General features: G+C 39.9%; 2 protein-coding genes and 1 long non-coding RNA gene across 3 annotated transcripts in view; 2 read left to right on the top strand and 1 right to left on the bottom strand.

Moving 5' to 3' along the window:
- Positions 1-26,643, top strand: part of vtg3 (vitellogenin 3, phosvitinless) — a 78,137-nt gene that overhangs the window by 18,215 nt on the left and 33,279 nt on the right. The window lies entirely within an intron of this gene.
- adgrl4 (adhesion G protein-coupled receptor L4) overlaps positions 1-26,643 on the top strand; it is a 39,595-nt gene that overhangs the window by 10,615 nt on the left and 2,337 nt on the right. The window contains exons 6-13 of the mRNA XM_067432323.1: positions 14,250-14,414; positions 22,750-22,933; positions 23,204-23,320; positions 23,411-23,610; positions 23,705-23,881; positions 25,393-25,596; positions 25,707-25,927; positions 26,320-26,386. Coding sequence (XP_067288424.1) covers positions 14,250-14,414; positions 22,750-22,933; positions 23,204-23,320; positions 23,411-23,610; positions 23,705-23,881; positions 25,393-25,596; positions 25,707-25,927; positions 26,320-26,386 — 1,335 coding nt within the window. The remainder of the gene's footprint in view (positions 1-14,249; positions 14,415-22,749; positions 22,934-23,203; positions 23,321-23,410; positions 23,611-23,704; positions 23,882-25,392; positions 25,597-25,706; positions 25,928-26,319; positions 26,387-26,643) is intronic.
- On the bottom strand, positions 17,155-22,643 carry LOC137058824 (uncharacterized). The gene is made up of 2 exons (XR_010900860.1): positions 18,632-22,643; positions 17,155-18,564 (listed from the first exon to the last, which is right to left on the bottom strand). It is a non-coding gene; the product is annotated as an uncharacterized lncRNA (long non-coding RNA).

The following is a 26,643-nucleotide window of genomic DNA, read 5'->3' as shown; positions in this document are numbered from 1 at the left end:
ACCACACAAAGGAGTGTGGTTAGCAGCTAAAGCCATCACAAACACCCTTATTTTGGAGGGGATAACCCTGCATATATATATTTTTTTTTCTGCAGGAAATACAGCATGGCACCCACCAGGCAGTTAATTGGCTCCCACGAGTGATTTCCGCACAATGAAGTGAATAATCTTCACTTCAAGGCATAACGTTTGCTCGTGGAGGGAGCTCTAGAGTGGAGGATGGTCTAAACAATCTTGTTTGAGAGACTAACTTATGAGCTGAGCCCCCTTAAAGGCCAAGAGCACAGTTTCCACTATGCTGGGCGGAGGTGAAGAATTCACTCACCTGAGAGAGAAGATCTCTCCTGATCTGAATCTCCAGGAGAGAGCAGAGAGCCTGAGAACCATACTTGGGCCAGCCAGTACAGGGCTACTAATAACAGATGGGCTCTGTCCCGGCAAACTCTCTCCAGAACTCCCGGAAGCAGAGCAACTGGGGCAAAGGCGTAGCGGGGTAGCCTTGGCCACTCATGTACCATGGCATACAGGCATAACGTTTGCTTGTGGAGGGAGCTCTGGAGTTGAGGATGGTCTAAACAATCTTGTTTGAGAGAATTTAACTTATGAGCTGGGCCCCCTTAAAGGCCAAGACCACAGTTTCCACCATACTGTGGACGGAGGTGATGGATTCACTCGCCTGAGAGAGAAGATCTCTCCTGATCTGAATCTCCAGGAGAGAGCAGAGAGCCTGAGAACCATACTTGGGCCAGCCAGTACGGGGCTACTAATAACAGATGGGCTCTGTGCTGGCAAACTCTCTCCAGAACTCCCGGAAGCTCTTGGGTGCGTGTTGTATGTAGGTTGGGGCGGAGCCTGGGATTGGCTCATCACGCACCTGTGGCTGGTCGCCTGTGCCAGCTGCAACTCATCACCTTCAACCTATTTGGTCTCTCTGTTTCTCTCTTGTCTTTGTCAGAGTGTTGTTGGATGTATCCTCTTGTGTCTCCCCGTCGGTTGTTGTTTCCCCTCACCTGGAAACAGTGGATCCCTTTCCGGATTTCCCTCGCCGATCTCCCGAGTCTCTGCTGCTCACAGCCTGCCCCTGCTGCCAAAGGGAATTCTCTCACGGCCCCGTCTTATCCGGATTTCGTCGTCGTTCTGAGTTTTGTCTTTCTGTGACTTTGAGTCAATAAAGACTGAGTTACTTGCTATTGAATCCTGCCTCTGTGATTACGTTACAGACGACTTGCGGCATCAGGCTCTCGATGGTAGCTACGGTGGCTACGGAGAGAGACCCGTGATTGTCTCGAGAGGCTGATCCCTTTAGTAGATTATCTGGTGGCATTGAAAGCCCTTCAAACATGTCTCAGTGGGTCCTGCGAACAGTGCCTGAGGGTACGGAATCCTGTTTGGGTGTCATCCACCCAGGTTAAATGAAAAAGGATGGCAGGTTGCATAGATTCAATATATGTCACTCAAACTGTTCTCCTTAAAGTGGAGAGTGTCTTCACTTTATGGTGTGGAGAATGACAGCTGGACAGCCTGTCCACGATTAAGGCCTACGTGGCAGCCATAGCTGCCTTCCATGCACTGCTAGGTGGAGTATCACTGTAGAAGCACCACTTGGTAACTCGGTTCATCCATGGCACCTTGAATATGAGGCCATGCTGCCCTGGTTAGAGTTAGCTGTAACCAGGGGCGTAGCACCAAATTTTGGGCCCTGGGTACAAACCATCTTGCTGGGCCCCCGTACCATGTATCTGTATGTATAGAAAACTGACTTCTAAGGCCCCTCCCCTGCCTCGGGCCCTGGTTACTCAGTACCCTTTATCCCCCCAGTCCCACGCCCCTGGCTGTAACATTAGAAGAATGTCTCAGGTTAAGCATGTAACCATCTCAGGGAGCCATGGTTAACCTGAGACATTATTCTGGAGCTTCTGGTTGCCCAAAGTGTTTGACAGTAGCATACCAAGCAAGCTTCTGCATCTGCTCAGCCCCAGCCCAAGGCGGAACCATTTATGAAGCAGCGCTTTTACCCAGCTAAGCGCTACCCATTCATTTCCCAAGTGCCAGGGACCCCACCCTGTTCAGTTCTGGGTGTTGGAGGTCCTTTGTTTGTTGTCAGTACAAGCACATAAAAAAACGAGCATTGCTCCTCTTCAAAACTCCCATTGCCCAATGTTTTTTTCTCAAAGGAAAAATATACATTAGCCTACAAGTTACCCCTTTTGTGTGTTTTTGTCTTCACTCCAAAAGCGCTGCTCTTTCAGGTTAGGGAGGAGAGACTGGCCCCAACCCAAGATGTGTAACCTCCACCTATGGCTGCTTGGCAGGAGCCTTCACGTCTTTCCCAGGAGATCATTAACATGATCTCTGAGGGATGGGCTCTTTCTACTAGGCATTTTTTATGGCTGTTGTTCAACCCAGAATATCCAGTGGGTATGGAAAGTATTCAGACCCCCTTAAATGTTTCACTCTTTGTTATTTTGCAGCCATTTGCTAAAATCATTTAAGTTATTTTTTTCTCATTAATGTACACACAGCAACCCATACTGACAGAAAAACACAGAATTGTTGACATTTTTGCAGATTTATTAAAAAATAAAAACTGAAATATCACATGGTCCTAATTATTCAGACCCTTTGCTCAGTATTTAGTAGAAGCACACTTTTGATCTAATAGAGCATTTTTAAAGAGTCTTTTTGGGAATGATGCAACAAGTTTGTTACACCTGGATTTGGGGATCATCTGCCATTTCTCCTTGCAGATCCTCTCCAGTTCTGTCAGGTTGGATGGTAAATGTTGGTGGACAGCCATTTTCAGGTCTCTCTAGAGATGCTTAAATGGGTTTAGGTCAGGGCTCTAGTTGGGCTATTCAAGAACAGTCACAGAGTTGTTGTGAAGCCACTCCTTCATTATTTTAGCTGTAAGCTTAGGGTCATTGTCTTTTTGGAAGGTGAACCTTCAGCCCAGTCTGAGGTCTTGAGCACTCTGGAGAAGGTTTTCGTCCTTTCGTCTAGGAAGAGTTCTGGTCGTCCCAAAGGTCTTTCATTTAAGGATTATGGAGGCCACTGTGCTTTTAGGAACCTTAACTGCGGTAGATTTTTTTGTAAACCTTGGCCATATCTGTGCCTTGCCACAATTATGTCTCTGAGCTCTTCAGGCAGTTCCTTTGACCTCATGATTCTCGTTTGCTCTGACATGCACTGTGAGCTGTAAGGTCTTATAGAGACAGGTGTGTGGCTTTCCTAATCAAGTCCAATCAGTATAATCAAACACAGCTGGACTCAAGTGAAGGTTTAGAACCATCTCAAGGATGATCAGAAGAAATGGGCAGCACCTGAGTTAAATATATGAGTGTCACAGCAAAGGGTCTGAATACTGAATACTAAAATCTGCAAAAATGGCAATAATTCTGTGGTTATACGGGGTCAATATGCGGTGCTGTGTGTACATTAATGAGAAAAAAAAGAACTTAAATTATTTTAGCAAATAGCTGCAATATAACAAAGAGTGAAAAATTTAAGTGGGGTCTAAATACTTTCTGTACCCAGTGTAGACTCTCTATCTTGATACTTTCATTCTTGCAGGAGCTATTGGGCGGAGATGCACCCTGTCCATGCTCAAGGTATATGTGGCAGCTATTGCAGCATACCGTGCTCCTATAACTGGCCAAATGATTGGGAAAAACATATTTGTTATTCAAGTTTCTCAGAGAGGACAGGAGGCTAAATCCACCTCACCCCTCACGTTCCCTTTTTGGGAGAACTCTGTCCAGAGTTCTGAGGGCACTCAGAGGACCTCATTTGAGCCACTCACAATAGCCGACATTTGGCCTATTTCACTAAAGACTGCCCTTCTGCTTGCTTTGGCATCAGTCAAGTAAATTGGCGAATTACAGGCTCTTTCAGTGGATGCACCTTGCCTTGAGTTTTGGCCTAATGACAGTAGGTTGTCCTAAAGTTATTTTCACACCCTTCAGGATGGCATTCCATTCTGCACTAGTAGCACAGTGCTATTGAATTGCGTTACCAATGCAAGTGTACCTTATTAAAAGTAACCTTTCAGTTATATCCATAGATAATGTCCAGCATCGCTTCTAATTCATCCTGAACCACTTTTTTTATGTTCCGGTAAGCGATAAGGCCGGCTTCGAAGGACCACACCCGGCTCCGTCTCAATGTGGTGCTAGATGAGGTCAGTCCAACCAGGCAGGGGCAAGAACCCGTCAGCAAACTCTGCTTATAAACGTTTTAAATCAGTGAGCTGCGAGGTTGAGAGGTGGTCTCCTCCAGAGGCCAGAGCAAGAGAATTAGGCTTTTGGACCGCCTCTGGGCCAAGATCCTCCTCCCCACTCACAACCATCTCTAGCATCACTGACAGAGTGTTTTTAACAGGTTGAGGTGGTAAACTTGACGTGCCCCGTCCCTATCTGATCGTATCACCTCATAGTTGAGATCTCCGACTCGCCACATGACCACAAAGGGTCCTTGCCACTTTGTGTAATTTAGAGCTAGACTTAGGGAGTAATACAATCACTTCATCCCCCGGTGCAAATTGGCGCAGCCTAGTTACCTCTGTTGTAGGGCTGTTTTTGTCTGTCTTGAGCCTGGAGCAAATTCTCCATTGATAGCCGCCCCAAAGTGTGCAGTTTTGCTCTCAGGTCCATGACATACTGAATTTCGTTCTTACTCGCGGAAGGTCCGTCCTCCCAAGCCTCTCTAAGGACATCCAGCACCCCTCGTGGCTGGCGCCCATAGAGCAGCTCAAAGGGGGAAAACCCTGTGGTGGCTTGGGGGACCTCGTGAACAGCAAACAACAGAGGTTCAAGCCATTTATCCCAATTGTTGGCGTCCTCGTGAATGAACTTTCGAATCATGGTTTTTAACGTGCAATTAAAATGTTCCACCAGCCCGTCTTTTTGTGGATGATAGACGCTCGTACGGATCGCCTTCATGGCCAATAATTTGTAAAGTTTGCGGATTATCCATGACATAAATGCCATACCTTGGTCTGTGAGAATCTCTTTCGGGACACCCGGGAGATTAACGAAAACAGCGTGCTTGCCACATTTTCGCTGAAATAGTACGGAGAGGGACTGCTTCGGCCCCACGGAACTGCTCCCAGAGTTTCCGAATCCACCTCGCCCTCCTATTTCCCCTTTTCCCCCAAGAGGAATCCACACATAAGTGCCGTAACAATTTGTTAAACGCTGGCCAATTCGTCCCCAGAATTATTGGATGCCGGAGGTGCGGGTTTACTGCAACCTCAACACTATCCGTTTGTCTGCTAAATCGAATAACCACGGGCACCAACAGATAGTTCACCACTTCCCCGTGTACACACCTCACCTTAACCATGCGGCTTTTATCCCAATGCCTTAGGCGAAATCAGGCTTTGGTGGATGGAGGTCTGGTTACACCCCGAAACCACCAAAGCCTGATAAGTACTCCCCTTGATACTCACAGGTATCTGGTACAGGCCAGCTTGATCAGGGGCAGCTTGCGGCGTGTTAGGGACCCGGACCAGCGTCCCCACGTCCATCATGGGACACTGATCAATGAGTGTCCGGGGTCCCCACAGCGCCAACAAGTCGGCCCAGGTCCCCCCGCTGCCCTAGTGGCTGGTAGTAAGTCAGGGAATTGCCGTGGAAAGAGGGACAGCGATAACGAGGCAGGAAGTGGGTTGGGGTTCCCTCCCCCTCCCCTGGGTGCCGGTCTGGGTGTCGCTGGTGCTTCGGGCAGGCCGCCCATCCTCCACCTCGGCGCTGGTCATGGGAGGGGGAACAGGTTTAGGGAGAGAAGGGGCAGGGAGAGGAAAGGGGAGAGAGAGAGAGAGAGAGAGAGAGAGAGAGAGAGAGAGAGAGAGAGAGAGAGAGAGAGAGAGAGAGAGAGAGAGAAGCCGCTGGAAGAGGCTCGCTGACCCCGTGACATGCCACCATCTGGTCCTCCGCCAACTGGTTGGCCTGGTTCAGCGACATTGGGCGGTGGCACTGGAGCGACGAACACCCAGCACCACGCGATCGATGACTTCTTCGACGTCGATGCCAGTCTCTTGCGGCACGAGTCCCGGAGCTGCTCCACAAATATGAAGCGATGCTGTTCCGGGGTCCGACCGACCCGCTGAAAGATGGCACCCCATACGGAAATGTAATAAATGTGTATATATGAAATATCAATATATGCGATATATGTGATATAAAAGGTAAAAACATATATGAAACATATTAGAAATTGGAACAATTCCATATATTGACATATAAATGTATCCCATATATTATATATGTTTATGTATGTATAATACATATTTTGACATATAGGTCTCATATATGAGATATCCGAATATGCTCATATACAGTAAAAACATAAATGCACATATATGCACAGCATCAGATATTCCATATGTTGACATATATATTTAGTCCACATATTATATATGTTTACATTATATATGTGACAAATCACTATCACTGTCAAATGTCGTAGAGTCTTAAAATATATACTATGTATAAAACAAATGACATTTAAAATATTTATAATGTTACTTATTGTCAGGTGAGGCAAGAGATAAAGGACTCAAGGGTGCAAAGCTTAATGGGCTTTTTATTAGACTTCAAAATAAACAATTGAAACAAACAAACCCCTTCATGCATGTAACTGGCTTGCCTCTTTATACAACCTTTTTATACAACAAGAAAGCCTAAAAAAAAACGGGAATTCACTTTTGCTCAAACTAACTGTAAGATTCTCAATGAGGGAGTGAAAATAATTTGTAGTTATTTAACCACTGAATTAGATAACATAGTAGCAATTAGCACATGGATGGAAATCCAAGACAGTATTGTGAATATCAAAGCTCAACACTATAAGTAAACAAATAAACAGTAAATCAATTCCAAACCCAAAATACTAGTGATACACAAAAATACTAGTGATACACAAACAAAAAACAGTACAAAACAATTCAAAATGCAGTAGAGGGAAAAGGATATATAGTCTGCAATGTAAGTCTCTTATGTGAGTGTTGTAGAAATCCCAGTCCCAGCAGGCAATGAAGATATATAATCCTAAATCCTAGATTAGGCACTGGCACAATCCAACACAGGTAAGAAGTAGGTATCAGTGCACTCAAGCTCCATAAAAGAGTCCTCTGCAAGTTTCTCTGCAAACTTCCAAACACTATGTATTAACATTTTAATGGGTACATCAAAATGTGCATTTGAATAAGATTGTAAAGCATTAGAATGTACAATTCACTTAACTCTTGCGTTCTGCGAGTGAGCGGCGTCTCGTGGTTCCATCCCAAAGAGGCATGAAATCGCTCTCACAGACATTTTCCTGGACCGTTCCCACCTGAACTCAATTCGTGCTGCCGAGTCTGTAGCCATTCTTAAAAAACATCTTAAGACACATCTTTTCCATTTGCACTTGACCAATACAGAATAGCACTTACTGATCACCACAGCAACGACCAAAAGCGCACACTCCTGGATCATATCTACGTCTCTCATCCGGATTTGTGCCTTCAGGCGGGTATGTTACATAGTTATCATAACTATCAGAATCCAGTGTTCTGTATATTGCGTACGTGAGTTTTTGTTGTAGATGGCTATTGCTGCGCGTTTAGCTAGAATACAAAACCAACCCATTGGGCCACTGTATCTGCATTAACGACAACAGCTGGGGCAACAGCCTTAGTCCTAATGGGTTGTTATCATAGCTATCCAGTGTTCGGCACTTTGCATACGTGAGTTTTTGTTGTAGATGTCTGTCTTTAAAAAAAAAAAAAAAATTGTTGTGTATTGTGCTAATTAATTGAGATTTCTTGCAGCTCTTACAGGTTTTTGGCCTTGTCTGTTCCGTTGCTTCTATTACTCTCCCCTTTTTTGTAAGTCGCTTTGGATAAAAGCGTCTGCTAAATGATTAAATGTAAATGTAAATGTAAATGTAAAACACTCAAAACACTTAAAACTCTGTCGTTCAATTTTCACTCGGAATCAGCTTGGTCTCTCCAGCTCTGTAGGCGCATACGCAGTCCCAGTCCAGATCTCTCTCTCTCTACTCTCTCCAGGCCGCGGGTTTATGCAGTCTCTCCACCCCTATTACTCAAATACTTGGTCAGCATTTGCCTTATCAGTGCAGTGTGCCTTTAGAAACCCTCACCTCCATCCAGCTCCTGCTGTATAGATCGGCTCTGGGTAATTATTGTATTCTAGTAATGGGTAGTATGAACGTTATGCAATAAACAATACCTACAAATACAATAAAATTGACCTACGATAGAGATTTTAATTCTATTGCTATTATGTGTGTTGATGATGCAATCTACCCGCAAAATTTAGAGCCACGACCTGCAGCACATCATCGTATTCATCTACAGTAAACACAGCTGAAAGCGAAATGGGGGAGCTGGTGCAACAATCCTCATTTGGATTTAAGCTGTCCGATGAGCAACAGCAAACTATAGTGTTGTAGGCAACAGTTCCGTCTAAGAGAAAAAACACGACTAATCTGTTCTACCACCTCACAGCATTCACTTCAGGAGGTTTACCTTATTGGTATTTTTGTATTATTTATTATCATATTCCTTGTAGAAAAGACGAGAGTCAGGTTTGTTTGATTGATTGAACCTGATTTCTCAAAATAGTGTGTGTGTGTGTGTGTGTGGGTGTGCATTTATCTTGGGTGCCATGACAACAGAGCAAGTTATAGTAATGCTGCCTTCACATGCTTTCTGAATTAATATAAACGCAACCGTTTATCCCATCCCTCGGATTGAACCCTGTCAATGGTGAGTTTCCAGACCAAACATCTTGATGTGGGTCTGGGCTTGTCAAGTTGTCAGGCTAGCACGTGAAGGCAGCATGAGCATGAGTGCCGGCTGGCTTTCCATATATGCAGGGGTGGTAAGTAATCAAGTAAAAATACTTTGATACTTTACTTAAGTATTTTTTTCGGGGATCTGTACTTTACTTGAGTATATTTTTTTTTGCATCTACTTTTACTCTTACTCCACTACAATATTAAAGCCAAAGTGTACTTTTTACTCCAATACATTTCCCCATGCCCGCTCCAAGTATTGAGTATTTATTACACTTGATTTCCAAACCGGTCTGGTCTGTCATGGATGATCCAGTCGGGTATAGACTTGGAAAAGCTGAGAAGTCAGGTTTGCCACACTAACGTTAGCTCAGTGTTTCCCCAACTTTTTTATTTTGCGGCACACTATTTACTATGAAAACATCAGTAACATTTTACAATACAGGTGCACTATTATAATTAATGCCTAACTAAAGCACAGATAATCATGAGTTAATGTATTACAAATGAAGAACTAAACCATTTATTAATGATTAATGCCTCAGCAACTAATGAACATTCTCTATAATTAATAGATTAAGTAATATATGAATTGCTATTAATTAAATATGACATCATTAATTCCCTAATAACAGATTACATTAACTAATAATGTAAATTCATGTATTCAAAGCCATGCATTCTGACTCTCAGTTGTCTGTTTAATTAATCATTAATCATAACAATTGGCAAAATTATAATATAACTTTACTTGTTGAGGCACATGACTATTAACTAATTGTTACGTAATATGTCATTGTGGTTATGGCTTTTGAATTAATTTTGAATTAGTTAATAGTATCTTGCTCCTCATCTGTTTTATGGAGCTAATGTTATGGAACATGTCTATTTTAAGTTTAACCCCTATACTGCCTTAAGGTGCTTCATTGTCTCCTATTAATTGCAAATCTAACAAATTCTTAATTGCAGTATCTAATCTTATCATTTGTTCAATTAAAGCATTGCATATCAGTCCCAAAAGATTTTATTTGCTTATTGATATTTACAGTTAATTTGAATATTTACTTTTTACTTTCGGTACTTGAGTACGTTTTAAATCTGATACTTTTGTACTTTTACTCAAGTGATGTTGGAATGGAGGACTTTCTACTTTTACTGGAGTATTTTTTTATTTAGGTATATATACTTTCACTCGAGTATAACTTTTGAGTACTTTTACCACCTCTGCATATATGGCTCACTGTATCATTATATCATGCTCAGTGTATCATTGCATGATTTTTTTGTCTTTTTTTAAATTAGTTTAAGCTTTTTCTTTGTTAAAGTCTCTGCAGCAAGTGTACTTGAATTGTATTTATCTGCAACATTATGTTGGATAAGTACAATTTTGCATAATAAATGTTCTTCAAACTACAAAAATGTTTATTTCCTTCGTTTGTTTGTTTGTTTATTTATTTATTTATTTATTTATTTATTAGCAGTTTGGCTTTCCTTAGGGTCTATAAAACCTGTTCTCAAATGGTTCTATTATAATTTAAATATTGTGAATTATATTGTCATCGCAAGGTGCAACGTATATCACAATATGGATTTTAGGCCATTCCTTCCCTAATGCTATATTGTACAGGAGTAGCATGTCTTACTTTCTCACAACAGCGCTGTGTATATAGCTACTATTGGCGCTGCAACGTGATCTCATGAAAATACGTGAGTATTTTTACATAAAGTGTGATTCTACTACACGTACATTTACTAACGTTTTCACACACAATAAAACGTACAATACTGACTTATCAACAGCACTAAAATGTACAATATTGACGTATTGACAGCACTAAAATGTAAATTATCGACGTATCTGTTAACGTGTAAGCAGCCAGCCACCGGCTCCCATAAATCGTGGCATTAATATTGTTTATTTTATATCCAATAGTCACACCAATACATGTTTTTACTAAGTTAATCAACCTAATATATAATAACAGAAATATAAAATAACATTTTGCTCTCGTGACATTACTTCAAACTCATTTCGGGTGACTAGATAATGTTTAAAGAAGACTGAATTTTAAAACCGTCAGATGAATAACATTCTTGCCAACCATTTTGTAGTATTTAGCTTGTTGTTTGCTGTGAGACATAAAAAGGCATTTTCTCCTATTCAGCAACTGGCGATCACAATATACACCAAAACACAACATCAATTCACAAAACGCAACACTTTATTCGTTTGCTGTAATCCAAATCGTTAGAATCCATATGTTTGCGAGAAACAAATCTAAAATTGAGCCCGGTGATCTTCATCTCCATTAGTCTTCATCTCCTCTCAGTAGCGCGACGGCAAACATCAAATCTCGCGCTCGTAAATTTAAATTTAAAAAACGCGCCCTCATGAAGCGTTACGACATGATTTACGGCAGTGAAATTCGAACGCTCATTGGCTCTCGCCTGCTTCGTCACAGATTTTGACATGTCGTGTTTCAGTCGATTTCTATTTGAAATGGGAAACGCGCAACTTCACGGAGAGAAGCCGGATTAATATTTCCATTGATTAATAGCTAACATTCTGCTCTGTACCTCATACAAAACTATTAACGTTATATACCACCAGAGAGGACTGTGACTGCAACACATCTTCATTTGAACTACTTTTGGTACCGCTTTTGCAATAAATAAATTATTGTGAGTACACTGGTCTGTCTGTTATGCTTTGATTTATAACAGTACGTTATTTTAATAAATGCTAATGGGTAGGTTTAGGGGTAATTGTAGGATTAGCCGTTCAAAATATTTGTTTTAATGCTATATTGTTACCAAAATCGTCATTTTCCAACGTTTTAGCTTTTATTTTCTTTATATTCTGTATTAAATTGGTAGGTTTAGGTTTGGGGTAGTGTTAAGGGATCGTAGATTAATCAATAAAATGGTCAAAGGGAAATTATATAGATATCTTTATGATATAACAAAACAAAAAAAAAAATGTTTTTACCAGAATAAAGTTTTGTATTCTTAAAAAAAAAATTTCATGATGGATTCGTAAATATTTTACGTTTTTTAGCTGTAAAAATGTAATAATACTACGTTTAAATGTTGCAAATACGTCTATATTTTACATTTTAGCACTTCTCCAAACGTACTAAGACGTACGTTTAGTCTCTTTGAAAGTAACGTATTAATACCTACGTATTAAGGATGAGACCAGGCTGGGCAGTAGCATGCCCCCTACTTTCTTTAGCAGCAGCAGCTGCAGCAACAATAACCTATGCAGCAACAGTAATAAAAGCAGCACCAGCATTGCAGATATATTCCTCCAAGACCAAACATATCAACATTGTCATACCATTACCGTGCTAAACACTCCAATAATTGTCATGACAGAAAACATGATGTTAACATTAGTTAGCCATGTTTAAAATAAAAAAAAACATTATAATAAAAAAAAAAACAATACAAATAAATGTCCTCGTGTGGCCTCTCACACCCTTCCTGATATACTGATGACATTTCCTCAAATCAATCCTGATTGCATTGTGGCAAAAATCACATGACAAAACACAGCTGCTCTTTAGCTTCTTATGTTCAGTCATTAATTGTAATGTAAGTGTGAGAGAATGGCACCCTCTGCTGACAAAGTTGCAGATCTGCAGTCAAAAGTTTTAGAACGGTAAGGTTTTTTAATGTTTTTTTAAAGTCTCTTCTGCTCACCAAGGCTACATTTATGTTATTAGAAATAAAAAATAAAATAAAAAAAAAACTGTAACATTGTGAAATAATATTAAAATATAAAATACTTGTTTTCTATTTGAATATATTTTAAAATATCATATATTCTCTGATGCAAAGCTGTGATGCAAAGCTGAATTTTGAGCATCATTACTCCAGTCTTCAGTGTCACATGATTCTTCAGAAATAATTATAATATGATGAAGAAAAATGTATGATTATTATCAATGTTTTTTTTTTCTTTTTTTTTTTCTTTGATGAATGGAAAGTTTAAAAGAACAGTATGTATCTAAAATAAAAGCTTGTGTAAAATTTTACTAGAATTTAAATGTTTTGGGTCTGTAAGAATTGTATTTTTTTTTTTGGGGGGGGGGGGGGGGGGGCTTAAATAAATGAATTCATTTATTTAGCAGAGATGCATCCAATTTATCAAGTGACAGTGTAGACATTTATAATGTTGCAAAAGCTTTATATTTCCAATAAATGCAGTTCTTTTGAACTTTCTATTCATCAAAGCATCATAAAAAAAATGTACACAACTGTTTCAACATTGATAATAATCATACATTTTCTTGAGCAGTTAATCATTATATTATGATTATTTCTAAAGGATCATGTGACACTGAAGACTGGAGTAATGATGCTCAAAATTTAACTTTGCATCACAGGAATAAATTACATTTTAAAATATATTCAAATAGAAAACAGTTATTTTATATTTTAATAATATTTCACAATATTACATTTTTTATTATTATTATTACATAAATGCAGCCTTAATGAGCATAAGAGACATCTTTAAAGACATAATATATATTACTGTTATAAGATACATATACATACATACATACATACATACATACATACTACCGGTCAAAAGTTAGAACAGTAAGATTTTTTTTATGTTTTTAAAGATGTCCCTTATGCTCTCGTCTCTCGTCTTATGTCTCTTATATATATAATAATTTCTGCTTATTCTCTGATTGGTATCCTTGTTAGAACGTTATAAAATACAAAAGTCTAACCATGCTATAAACAAATTTGTCTGAGGAAGTTTATACAGTTTATACCCAAAATTATTCAGACTCCAGATATATTTTTTTTACTAGTGGGTGCAGGACACTATAGTTCATTTATGTGAGGATAGTAAAATAAAATAAAATCTGACATATTATACCCAAACATTCTTCATACAGTGGACTTCCAGTAAAATGTATACACATTTGGGACGAAAATGACCATGTTTTGCTTAAGTGTTTTTTCTTTTTCATTTACTTATACAACATTTTACACCACAGACTGAACAAAATTAAGCATTGCTTGGTAATTGGTTGTCCTAAATTGGTATTATCTAATTGTGTACTTAAATCTAACAGCTGATTGGTTGATTGTAATCCATTACATAACTTTCTATCAACGGTATCTGACATTATCAAGATGAATTGGTTCTGAAACTCTCTGACACTCAGTTTAATCGTATTTTATTACTATATTTAGGGCGAATAAACGGTGAAAATGTGTGAAATGTTGAAGGTGTCTGAAAACATTTTGGTTTGACTGTACATGTGCAGAAAAATTTTAATGTGCTTTTTATTAAGGCCTTTTATATAAGAATATTGTGTGTATTGTCTGCATTTTCCCTGTAATGTATTGTTTCATTTATGATCTTTAATCGTATATGTTCTTTAAGTGAATATTAAAAACATTTTCTTCTCTCTGGGTTGTAGATGATTAATCTATCAACTCCAGAGCGTCTGAAAGAGATTCGACATCAAACATCAGCTGAACTTTCCCCTCTTCTACTCATATCATACATTGAGGCCATAGCCAGTCATAAAGGCGCTGAAGATGAGGCTGAACATCCTGAGGAACACATCAATGAAACCATCACGGTAATTTATGTACCATTCCACATACAGGACATGATGTAAGAGAGTTACACACCTGTCAGTTTTAATATGACTGAATGGTTGAGAGACTGATTCTTTTGGAAGACTATTTAGGAGCTTGAAAACTTGTGCCAAATTTCTCATTGGGTCCTGTGTTAATAGAAAGGGATGCATATTCCATTTCAATTCTGTACCAAGATTTAATGGGATGTTATCTACATTAGTGGGCCCCGAGGAGCTGGAACAGGAAGTTCAGTCACTCTTGGCAAAGAAGGGAGATGGTCCTCACTGCAGAGCTTGAGATCCAGAATCCAGATCCAGGATCCAGATCCAGATCCAGCTCATCCTACTTTATATACAGTACTTTGCTATTAAACTGCAAAAATGGACCTGCAAATTTCACATACTTTTGAAAGTGCAGTGTTTAGTTGATCCTGGTAAGCGCTCATTGTCACAGTTGTAAACAGGGAGTTTGGTGTCACAGCATTTGTTTACAGTTGGACCGTTAAAGAACGCAAAACACACATCTCCTAGACATCCTGTAGAATTCAAACAACCAGAAGACTTCAAAAGTGTTTCCAGTTAAGTGTGTCATATGCATAAGACGTTCATCCGACAGTCCGTGGGCATGACGTCTGTGGCTGAGACTAGACATACCCTAACCCTAAACCTACCCAACTCTATCTGGATCCAACCCCGTCCCTGGATCTCATGTTCTGCAGTGATGAGCTACTTAAAGGAGGCCATAGAGTGAGTTCCTCCACCCGAGATGTTGAGGTACTTCATAGTTACAAAGAGCATCCCATTATAGATCTGCATCAGTTAAACAGCTAATACAGATGATTCCATCATATCATTACCCAAATCAGACCCAAGGACCTTTTTAAGGATCTAAAGGACACACACTTTTATTACTCCATTGTTCCTCAACACAGTAGGTCCCTCAGGTTTTCTTTATGCATGCATAAATCAGCAGGGGGTCTAAGGTTGCACCCTCTTTGCAAACTGGCAAAATCCTCCTGTGGGCTCGGGGCAAGCTCTCCCTGAGAGCAGCCTAAATCCCTAGGTACCCGAATCAGGGAGCAGATATCCTGTTGAGGCAGGGATTGAGGCCCAGGGAATGTACACTCTACCCAAAGATGGTGGAGTTGACTTTGGTCAGAAGTGGGTCTGTTTGTTCTAAAGAAATCACACTGTCCACTCTGGTTCTCCCTCACACATACAGCTCCTCAGAGGGTATATCTGTATGCTTTTCTAGAGAGTGTTTGCCAGGATGGGCTCAGCCTACTCCTAGCAGCCCCATTAAGGCTGTCCTGAGTTTGGTTTTCGGACCTGATATCTCTCTTGGATGGCTCCTTTGGAGATTCCTGGCATGAAGGGGCACAACCTATCACACCTGGTTGGAAACAGTGAGTTTGGCCTCTGAGAGGAATCAAACCTTAAACTGTGGTCTCTTAGATGAGGTTGTTGAGACCATCCTAAACTCTAGAGCTTTCTCCACAAGGAAACTTTAACGTGCAAAGTCTTCACTTTATGGTTCAGAGAACAGCAGTTGGACGCAGTTAACAGTGGCTTCAGTGCTGGAGTTCCTTCAGGACCGTTTTTCTGCCTGTCTTTCTCCCTCCAAACTTAAAGCCTATGTGTCGGCCATAGCTGCTTTCCACAAACCATTAGGCGATGTGTCTATGAGAAGACATAACTTGATAACCCATTTCTTTCGTGGCACTTTGAGGTTAAGGCCTACAGCCCATGTAAGATTTCCTGGGATTTGGCCATGGTGGTGGAAGATTTGTCTCTGGTACCCTTCAAGCCTCTGGACTCGATTTCAGAGAAGTTACTAACTTGATGGCTTTTCTGTTGGCTATTGCATCCCTTAAAGGGTTAGTTCACCCAAAAATGAAATTTTTGTAATTAATGACTTTTGTTCCACACCCGTAAGACCTCCATTCATCTTCGGAACACAGTTTAAGATATTTTATATTTAGTCTGACAGCGTATCTGTATGCACACTTTACTGTCCATGCCCAGAAAGGGAATAAAAACATCATCAAAGTAGTCCATATGTGACATTAGTAAGTTAGTTAGAATCTCTTGAAGCATCAAAAATACATTTAGATCCTAAAATAACAAAAACTACGACTTTATTCAGCATTGTCTTCTCTTCCGCGTTTGTTTTCAAACCTCAAATAAAGATTGAAAAAAAAGAAAACGGTCATGAATCAGCATATTGATTCATGATTTGGACTGCGTTTCAAACTGCGAAACTGCTGAAATCACGTGACATTAGCTATCCGAATTCTGAATGGATACGCTGATTTATGACCCTTTAAATCTTTATTTGTGGTTTGAAAACAAACATGGAAGAGAAGACTATGCTAAATAAAGTCGTAGTTTTTGTTATTTTTGGACCAAAATGTATTTTCGATGCTTCAAGAGATTCTAACTAACTAACTAACTGAGGTCACATATGGACTACTTTGATGATGTTTTTATTCCCTTTGTGGACATGAACAGTATAGTGTGCATGCAGATACGCTGTCGGACTAAATATAAAGTATCTTAAACTGTGTTCCGTAGATCAATGGAGTCTTACGGGTGTGGAACGGATGAGTCATTATTGACATTTTTGGGTAAACTAACCTGTAGGAAATTGTTCCTGTGTCTTTGTGTGTCTCAGTCTCTGCTCAGCAATCAGTTACAGCTTCAGGATCCTGGGAGAGTGCAAGTCAATGAACCACACGAGTAGAGTCAATATGGTTTATTCAGAATGCAGCTCTCGAAGTACAACAGGAAAACAGTGATATTTATACCATTAATCCACGCCCTAATAGTTGGACGCACCCTACATAGGAAACAGAAAGATAACTCCATATATGTCAATAATATGATAGAAATGAACCAGGAACAGATAGCTCTGCAGTTGATGATAACAGCTGGGTGGGTGTGCGCTCTACATACACACGACAAAACAGGAAACAAACACCAGTTCCCCTTTTATGTTATCAGAAGGACAGTTTGCAGAAAACACATACACAGAATATATATGCACATATAATCTTTCAATCCCCTCTTTTAAGCTGAAAGCTTAACGTTTTGAAATTGGTTCATAGTGATGTGGCGGTGTCATGCTAGAGATCGTAGCATATACTCTATTCATCAAACATTGCATTAAGCATGGCCCAAAGATACACACGACCAATAAAATCAGCAGTATTGGAATCAACATTGTCACAAAGGGTGTTACCCAACCAAACAAAGAATGCATCAGCCCCCAACCCCAATCCTTCTCTTTGGTTTCATCCCCATACAGCTTATGTGCCATCTTTCTCAGCTCTTCCACAGCATGGCCCACGGCTCCTTCAGCTTCATCCTCGGCAGGAACAAAGGTGCAGCACTGATCCCCCACCATGGCACAGACGCCCCCCTTATCAGCCAGGAGCATGTCCAATGCCAGGCGGTTTTGCGTGGTCATCAGGCGCAGGGCACCTAGTTTTCTTCTCACCCCTGTCATACCATCAGTGGTGTCATTGACAAACTTTGCCAGTCGATAGTTTAATATATATTCTAATTTCAATATATTCAAGTAAAAAAGGGTGTTGGGTCCTGGAGCCATTCTGACGATGGTCAACGCAGCGGGCTCTGGGCAGCCATGCATAGTCTCTTCCTCCAGGCCACTCATACAGAAACGTACAGGAATGATCATAAGCAGACTGGTCTAATACGGGCATGGAGATGCTGACAACAGATGACATTATTTGTTGACATACATAACAGGAGTCATTGGTGACATCCCGAGCAGTAGAGTTGGCATATTGCCAAAACAGATTATCAGTCGGCCTTACAGCCAAGGTACAGGTCATACAGACAGTAATTACACTCACATAATACAGCTGCATTCTAAAAATATGCATAATATCAATACAACAATAATAACAATGATAGTAATAATGGTTTCAAAGCAAATAAAATCAAAAGGATATTGGTGCTGATGAGTGTTATGTCATGAGCAGCGCTGCGTGTTCAGCTCCTCTGCTATGCAATAACAGACAGTCAGCCAAGCAAAGAATCGTGGTCAGTCCCAGTCAGTCCAGGTCACGCACCGCCCCAGCCTCTCCGTCCCCTGACGCAGTAGTGGTCTTCTTGGAAACCCTACCTAAGTGGCCCCTTGTTCCAGCCTCTCCGCCCCCTGACGCAGTAGTGGTCTTTTTGGAAAACCCTACCTAAGTGGCTTGTTAAGGTATCGGACAGCTCCAGTACCTAGACAGACATAGTTACTTCTCTACAATTATTGCCATTGCATTTCCATCAATGCACACGTCCTGGGACACCTGTAACACACAATTATAGTTAGCAGTTTGTCCAGGGATTTTCTTCAGTACTGATAGCGTGGATCCACTGTGGAAAAGATTCCGTTAGTGCTGCAGTTCGAGTTACCGCCACGATTTTTGTTGGGGAGCTATATTTTGTAGCTTCAAAAGAATCCCCCATCTTTAAAAATTGTTTGACCATCACCTCGTCCCCAATTTTGAACGAGTGTGTCGGGTCTAACGGCAGTGGTGCAGAACTCGAATGCAGCTTCCTCCAGTTTTCATGGAGGGCCTCACATAATAACTTATATAGCATATTAGAGCAGGGGCACGTCACATCCAACGCCACATCTTTTAAGACCCTTATGGGGTGCCATTCTCATCTCGGCTAGGACAACGGGCAACAATTTTGGCCAGTCACTGTGGCCTACTGTATGCATTGCTTTTCTTAATTTGTCCTTAATGGTTCTGTTGGCCCTGCCCAAAAGCAGGGCCTTTGTCTGAGTCAATGGCGAGTGGTATACCATATCTGGGTATAATTTCCCTCATTAGATGTGTTACAACTGTCTTTGCATCTTCCTTAGCGCACGGGAAAGCCTCAATCCATCTTGAAAACGTATCAATAAATACCAATAAGTATTTATATGGACCTTTTTTAGGTAAATGCGTAAAATCTACTTGCCATTGTTGTAACGGGCTATCCGGTAGCGGTAAAGTCTGATGCTTTGCTACTGGTTTTGTGGTATTATTCATTGCACATGTCACACATCTCCCTAACGTATCTTGTATTCTTGCTTGCTTAATCTTGTATGCATAAGAATTTAGACATATCCTCATATACCCCTCTTTGGCCGCGGTGTGTGACACCATGAAATTCCCAAATGAGGAACTAAGCGCACGAGGCTGGCACACAAACGCGGCCATTATTATCAATAACAACGCCCATCCCGTTCTTAGCACATCCAATTGTGCAATCAGCAATCCACTGCCGGCAATAATTAATCAAACCAAGGAATGCCATTAACTCATGCTTAGTGGCTGTTCGTTTTCGGTCAACAATTATTTTTATTCGCTCTGGTAAAAAGCAGCTTTTGGCCCTTTGAAAGCACATGGCCTAAATAGTTGACTTCTGATAAGCAGAACTACATCTTCTTTTTTGACACCTTCAAACCACAGTCAGCTAGTCACTGCAAAAGGCAGACAGTAGCCTCCCTACAGTCTGCAGCGGTTTCACCATTAACCATGATGTCATCTTCATACTGCAACATGCATGAATTTGTGGGCAATTTAAAATCAGACAAGCAGTCCCTGATTACCTTTGTGAAGACTGCTGGTGAATCAACAAACCCTTGTGTCATTCTTATGTGTTGCCCATAAATGATCAGGTAGCCCAAGGTCGTCTGACATTTGATCCCCTGTTTGTGACATGCAAGCAAAATTATGGGGAACTACAGACCCATGAATTGCCATCAAACAACTATTTTTCTGTTGCATAGCTATTGACAGTTAGCTTAGAGCCAGAGAAACATAAACTTAAACACAGCTTTGACATTAAATCCCTTCCTAAAAGGTTGAAAGGGGACCCTTCCATAAACACAAAACGATGTCTTAATCGAGTGTCAGGGTCATCAGCTCAAAATACTAGAAAAGGAGGAGTTAAGTGACTTTGAAAGGGGACCCCATCAATTCCCACAGAGCTAATGGTTTGTCCAGAGACAGGTCCCTCATAGGTAGACCCCAGCGAGGACATTGTAGCCCCTGTGTCCAAAATGAAGCTATATATGGAGCCATTCACATTCAAATCGACAGTTGGCACGTCACTATTGAGTGGCGAGTCAAAATTGACAGACAATAAAGCTTCGTTGCAGGAGCGGTCGCTGGGGTGCGTGCTCTGTGGGCGGCCCTAGTGATGGTAATATGGGTTGGGCCCCCCTCTTCCTGTATCTTGAGGAGGGGGGGGGGGCGTAAGCAGGCCCAGTACTGCGCTGGGGGCCATATTTGCTATGCCCTGCTTGCTCATATTGCTGAGGACCCGGAAAACCAGGTCCAGCACCATACATGGGCACAGACAGTGTGCTCTTCCCCATTTTTAGGACAGCGCCGGTTTGTTCGTCCGATATGCGCTTCCTGCACTCCCTATACCAATGTCCTGGCTTCTGACAATAATTACATTTACCTGGCTTCCTACCCTTATTCTGGCCCTGCCCCTGATTCTGGGGTCGGACTGCAACACAGACAAAATTTTTCTTGACACCCTGGGTCTGAAACAACCCGTCAGACTCTAACGTTCGAATTTTGGCTGTGGCATCTTTAATTTTCAGCGTACTTCTATCACTGAGGTGATGTTTTATTGTATCCTGATGGGCGGGAGTACAATTAGCCATGAAAGTAGACAAGAACATAGGGTGTTCCTTGTTAACATCTAAATCCAGCCCACCAACATTCATCAACATCGATAAATCGCTTCATGAACTGCGCTGGCGGTTCATCCTTTTCTTGTTTACAATTAGTGACCTGTGATAAGTCACGGTTGGTTCGCTGCCTTTAGATTTAGCAAGTATTTTTTCAACGTTTTCTCCAATTCTGTGATCATTTCGGGCGCCTGATCACGCCACTTGAAGGTAATAAGCGTCTTTTTTGTCTTCCTAGTCTCATCTTTCTCTTCTTCTTTTACTGTCTCTATCTTATCAGTTTCTGGTGCTAACACTGGCACTGCATCTATCAATGCTTCCTCATTGTACGAGTCTCCCAATTTGCACTGTAAAATGAATCTATAATCCGCACCCACTAACTGGCAGTGACGAGAAGTCCTGATCAACATATCTACAAACGGTATAGGTTTCGACGGACTTGGTAGCAGATCGATTATGTCTTTTAGGGCGCTTGGAGATGGAGGCTGAATATCAATTCCCCCCCTTTTCTCCATCCACACGGCCACCACATTCTGCACTTTAGGAGGATCGATGACGAACCCTGAATCAGGTCCTGCATCGTCCACGCATTCGTTATCATCACACTCAGAATTGTCCGAATTGGTCCCTTCACTTGTAGGATACATTTTGGTTATTTCTCTTATTTTTTGTTCTTTTTTGTTTTCGCGAGGTTTCTTCTGAAACCTGGAGGGGTGCAGGCGAAGTTTTCGAAACGCACGCCAAATTAGACGGTGGAACATAAGGTGGATGATTTTCCCGTGGCAAAGTACAATGTTCTGACACGGCAGTCGTGGATTTTTTCTTTTTGAGTTTTTCTGGATTAGGAACAGTTTTTAAGACGGCTCTTGGCACGTATGCCCGAGTTTTGTCTCTCCATACATCAGTCATAATACCACACGTCATATCCTTTCATATAATCATAATCCCAGTTTGGATCACCCTGTTTACCATAAATTAGGTCAAATGCACTACGGAGAAACCCAGGGTCAAATGTTCCTTCCCTAGGATAACTACGCCATTGTGTACCCTCTGTCCAGCCGGCTAAATTATCCAAATATATACTTTAGGAGTTTCACTTGGTTCTGGCTTTGGATATATTTGCCCCATTTTCAAAGATTAACTGGCCAGGCACTGACACACACAGTTCAATCAATCTATGTATTTCTTTATACAAAAGTAGTATAAATTTTTCCCCTAAGTTTCTCGAGATACAACCAGAACAGGTAGTGAATCAAATTCATCTCTTACCTGTCTGGATGAATCACGTCGGGGTCACCAAACACTGTAGGAAATTGTTCCTGTGTCTTTGTGTGTCTCAGTCTCTGCTCAGCAATCAGTTACAGCTTCAGGATCCTGGGAGAGCTGCATTCTGAATAAACCATATTGACTCTACTCGTGTGGTTCATTGACTTGCACTCTCCCAGGATCCTGAAGCTGTAACTGATTGCTGAGCAGAGACTGAGACACACAAAGACACAGGAACAATTTCCTACATAACCCTTTAAGAGGGTAGAAGACTTGCAGGCCCTGTCTTTTGCTTATTCTACCTGTTACAGTCGTAACCTGAGATGTTCTCTGTTTTCTGTATTTTTCTCATAGAATTTGTTTTTTAGTGTAAATAACTTAGTCGAGAAGGATGAAATGGTGGAATGGGACACCTTAAATGAGGATTTGAGGAAGTATTACATCACCACACTCCTTCACGCAGTAGAGATGGAAACACTGGCCCTTTCTGCTGGATACACACATACTACGCAGATGCACGTGAACACCGATGAAGTTGGTGAGATTTTTGTGGATAAAATATAACCCACCACGCTCTAAGAAATAGGGTCTTATGTTAATATGAGGGGATTTTCCGATTTTATTTTTAATGAGTGTTTAAGCCATAATTTAAAATCTGTCTTTCAATGTGTTAAAAATAAATTTTAAACCTTTAAAGGTCCCAGCATTTTTTTTTTTTTTAAATGTATATTTTTATTATTTATTTGTTTGTTTGCTTGTACCTGCTTTTGATGTAAAGGTGCTAATCATTGTGTTTTATGATTTCTAGAAATGAAACTTTACGCATTTGAACCCCACCAAGCACATACGCATTCAGTTTCAACCAACATCCAAGGAAACTCGATTTCATTGAACCCTAATAATGCAAAAAACAGAAGCAATAACGGTTTGTAAACGTTTTTCCTTAAACCTCCTAAAACTGTATAAATGCACTATATGATTTATAATGCATGTCTTTGATCTGTCTCCGCTGTAGGCAGCACATCCATTGTATTTATAATCTATAACAGTATTGGGGATCTTTTGAAGCCAACTGATGACCCTGGTGTGGCCGATTACTCTCGCTATGCGGCAGCAGGTGAAATTATGGTTAATTCACCAGTAATAGCAGCTGCCATCAACAACCCAAAGACATTTGCACTGAACAACGTGACCTTCACTCTCAAACACACACAGGTGCAGTGTGACTGATTGATTCATTGACTTGAAATAGTTATGGCTTTCAATGTAATTTCAATATCCATTGAACAAGTTTTGCTTTTTCATAAAGGAGATAGATCCTGCCCATGATGAGACTAAGTGTGCATTCTGGGAGTATTCCCAGAGCATGATGGGACATTGGGGTTTGGATGGTTGTATACGCACTCATGTGAATTCCACTCATACTTCATGTTCCTGTAATCACCTGACACACTTTGCTATACTCATGTCCTCTGCTCAAGCCAATGTAAGTAAACTAATGCTGCCCCCTACTGGTTTCCTCACAAAATACAGTGGCTCAGTCATTTCTGCCCGATCTGAACCTTTAAAACAATTTTACATTTACATTCAAAGGTTTGGGGTCAGTGTAATGGTTGAAATTCATCCTCGAAAGTCATTTGAAATTGTAATCATATTTCACAATATTACTGTTCTACTCTATTTTAATAAAAATAAATGTAGCCTTGGTGAGCACACTGCAAGAGATTTCTTTCAAAAATATTAAAAACTCTTACCAACCCCAACATTTTGAACGGCAGTGTATAATTATGTTTATGGTTGATTAAGTTAAATAATAATGAAAAATATTTTTTTTATTGGGTAAGACTTAAATATTTCTTCTAAATTTAGTGAAAACATTTATTAGACTGATGTTATCTTTAAATTACACCGTTATCCCCCCCGGTTTCACAGACAAAGCTTAAGCTAGTCCAGGACTAAAATTAATATTTGAGCTGTTTTAAATGAAAGCAGCTTGCAATGACATTTCTTAAAATATATCCGTGCCATTGTTTTGTCTCAAGATGCATACCAGTAAAGACATTTTAAGATTATAAAAGAGAGCTTAAAAAAGATACTTAAATGCCCTAATTGAACTAAGGGTTACACTTCATTTTGATAGTCCACTTTAGACATTCTACTAACTATAAGTAACTTTGCAACTACATGTCAGCTAACTCTCATTAGAGTATTAGTAGACTGTCAGTAGACTGGTAGGTTACGGTTAGGTGTTAGGGTTCGGGTTAGTAGAATAAGTTGAATTGTAGTTGCCAATTTACTTATAGTCAGTAGAATGTCTGTTGGGGGACCGACAAAATAAAGTTTTAGTAAATATAATCAGACAGTCTACAAAAACTCTAATGACAGTTAGCTGACATGTAGTTGCAAAGTTACTTATGGTTAGTAGAATGTCTAAAGTGGACTATCAAAATAAAGTGTTACCGAACTAAGGACTAATCCTAGCTAAATCTAAGCCTTGTCTGTGAAGCCAGGCTGTAAATTTACTATGAAGTTAAATTACTAGAAATACAGTATATAGTTTAGATTGATCTCTTTGTTCAGTCTAGTAGATCGTATTAGTGGTGACTGTCATAATCCTATGCTCCCTCATGCTTGATAGGAATTTGAACAAACATCAGCATGTGATGCATCACATATTGTTTGAGCTACAATGATTTATGATACCTTTAATAATGAATTGAAGTAGGTACCCAAAATATATATAGGAATCTAAAATATCATAGTCACATAGTCACACATAACAATATGTTATAAAACCACAAAAAACACCTTAGCAACATGACACATGTGATCGTTACTCACCTTTTCTTCAGTGTATGCTATTATTATAAATTGTAAATCCAAATGACTCAGCTGTCCATGAATTTGAAATTCAATTAGAGCATAATTCACAATTTGGTTTTACACAATTCTAAATGTGTGTTTTTTTGTTTTGTTTTTTTGCTCTGTTTTATTTAGTTGCTTGCACATTATAATGTTCTGACAAGGATAACACAGCTGGGAATGGTGATCTCCCTAATATGCCTGTCCCTGTGTATCTTCACATTCTGGTTCTTTCGAGACATTCAGAACACCAGAACCACGATCCACAAGAACCTGTGCTGCAGCCTTTTCATGGCCCAGTTCATCTTCCTCATCGGGATTAACAAGATTGCACATAAGGTTTACTCCTTTATTAATATGTCAGAGGGCAACATTATCCCTGTTCGAAGTACTTTACATTAAGTAATGCAATGTAATGTTGATTCATGTTTGTTCATTGTGTATTTCAGTGGTTCTGTTCTGTTATTGCTGGCCTGCTGCACTATTTCTTCTTGGCTGCATTTGCCTGGATGTGTATAGAGGGGATCCATTTGTATCTCATCGTTGTTGGTGTCATCTATAACAAAGGTTTCCTCCATCGAAACTTCTATGTCTTTGGTTATGGGAGCCCTGCAGTGGTCGTCACAATTTCTGCAACACTTGGATATAAATATTATGGCACCAGTACTGTGTAAGTTATTATAATTCAAATGTAGTGGTATTTGTTAAAGAAAGCATCACTATTACTATAAGCAATCCACCTTTTTACATATTATTTTTGTTTACTTTTACGTAATCATAAACACACAGGTTTGTAGCTTAAATAATTACCAGTTATTGAACTTTAATATTATTCTAGTTATACAGTATGATGTACCTCTAGATCCATGTTGCAAAATAAGGTGGATAGGACCAATCCCATTTTCTTCTTCTTCTTCTTCTTCTTCTTCTTCTTCTTCTTCTTCTTCTTCTTCTTCTTCTTCTTCTTCTTCTTCAAAAAACAAACAAACAAACAAACAAACAAATAAACAACAACAATTTATAATAATAATATTTATGCCATTTTATGAATATATTGTTAAGGTGTTGGCTGAGCACTGACAATAACTTCATCTGGAGTTTCATTGGACCAGCCTGTCTGATTATTCTGGTGAGCATCTCCTCTTGTGTTACTCTAACATCCAGTAACAACACTGTAACTTATCAAGCAAAATGTAATTGCTTTAGAGCTGTCAATAAATAAATAAATAAATAAATAAAAAAATAAAAAAACTTTTGATTTGATAACATGAAATTAATTCAATGAAAACACTATTGTGTAAACTGCATTTTATATATATATATATATATATATATATATATATATATATATATATATATATATATATATATATATATATATATATA

Source organism: Pseudorasbora parva, chromosome 22, assembly GCF_024679245.1.
Source record: "Pseudorasbora parva isolate DD20220531a chromosome 22, ASM2467924v1, whole genome shotgun sequence".
Classification (NCBI taxonomy): Eukaryota; Metazoa; Chordata; class Actinopteri; order Cypriniformes; family Gobionidae; genus Pseudorasbora; species Pseudorasbora parva.
Note: the sequence above shows the minus strand (reverse complement) of the source record. Positions and strands in the feature narration are given on the sequence as shown.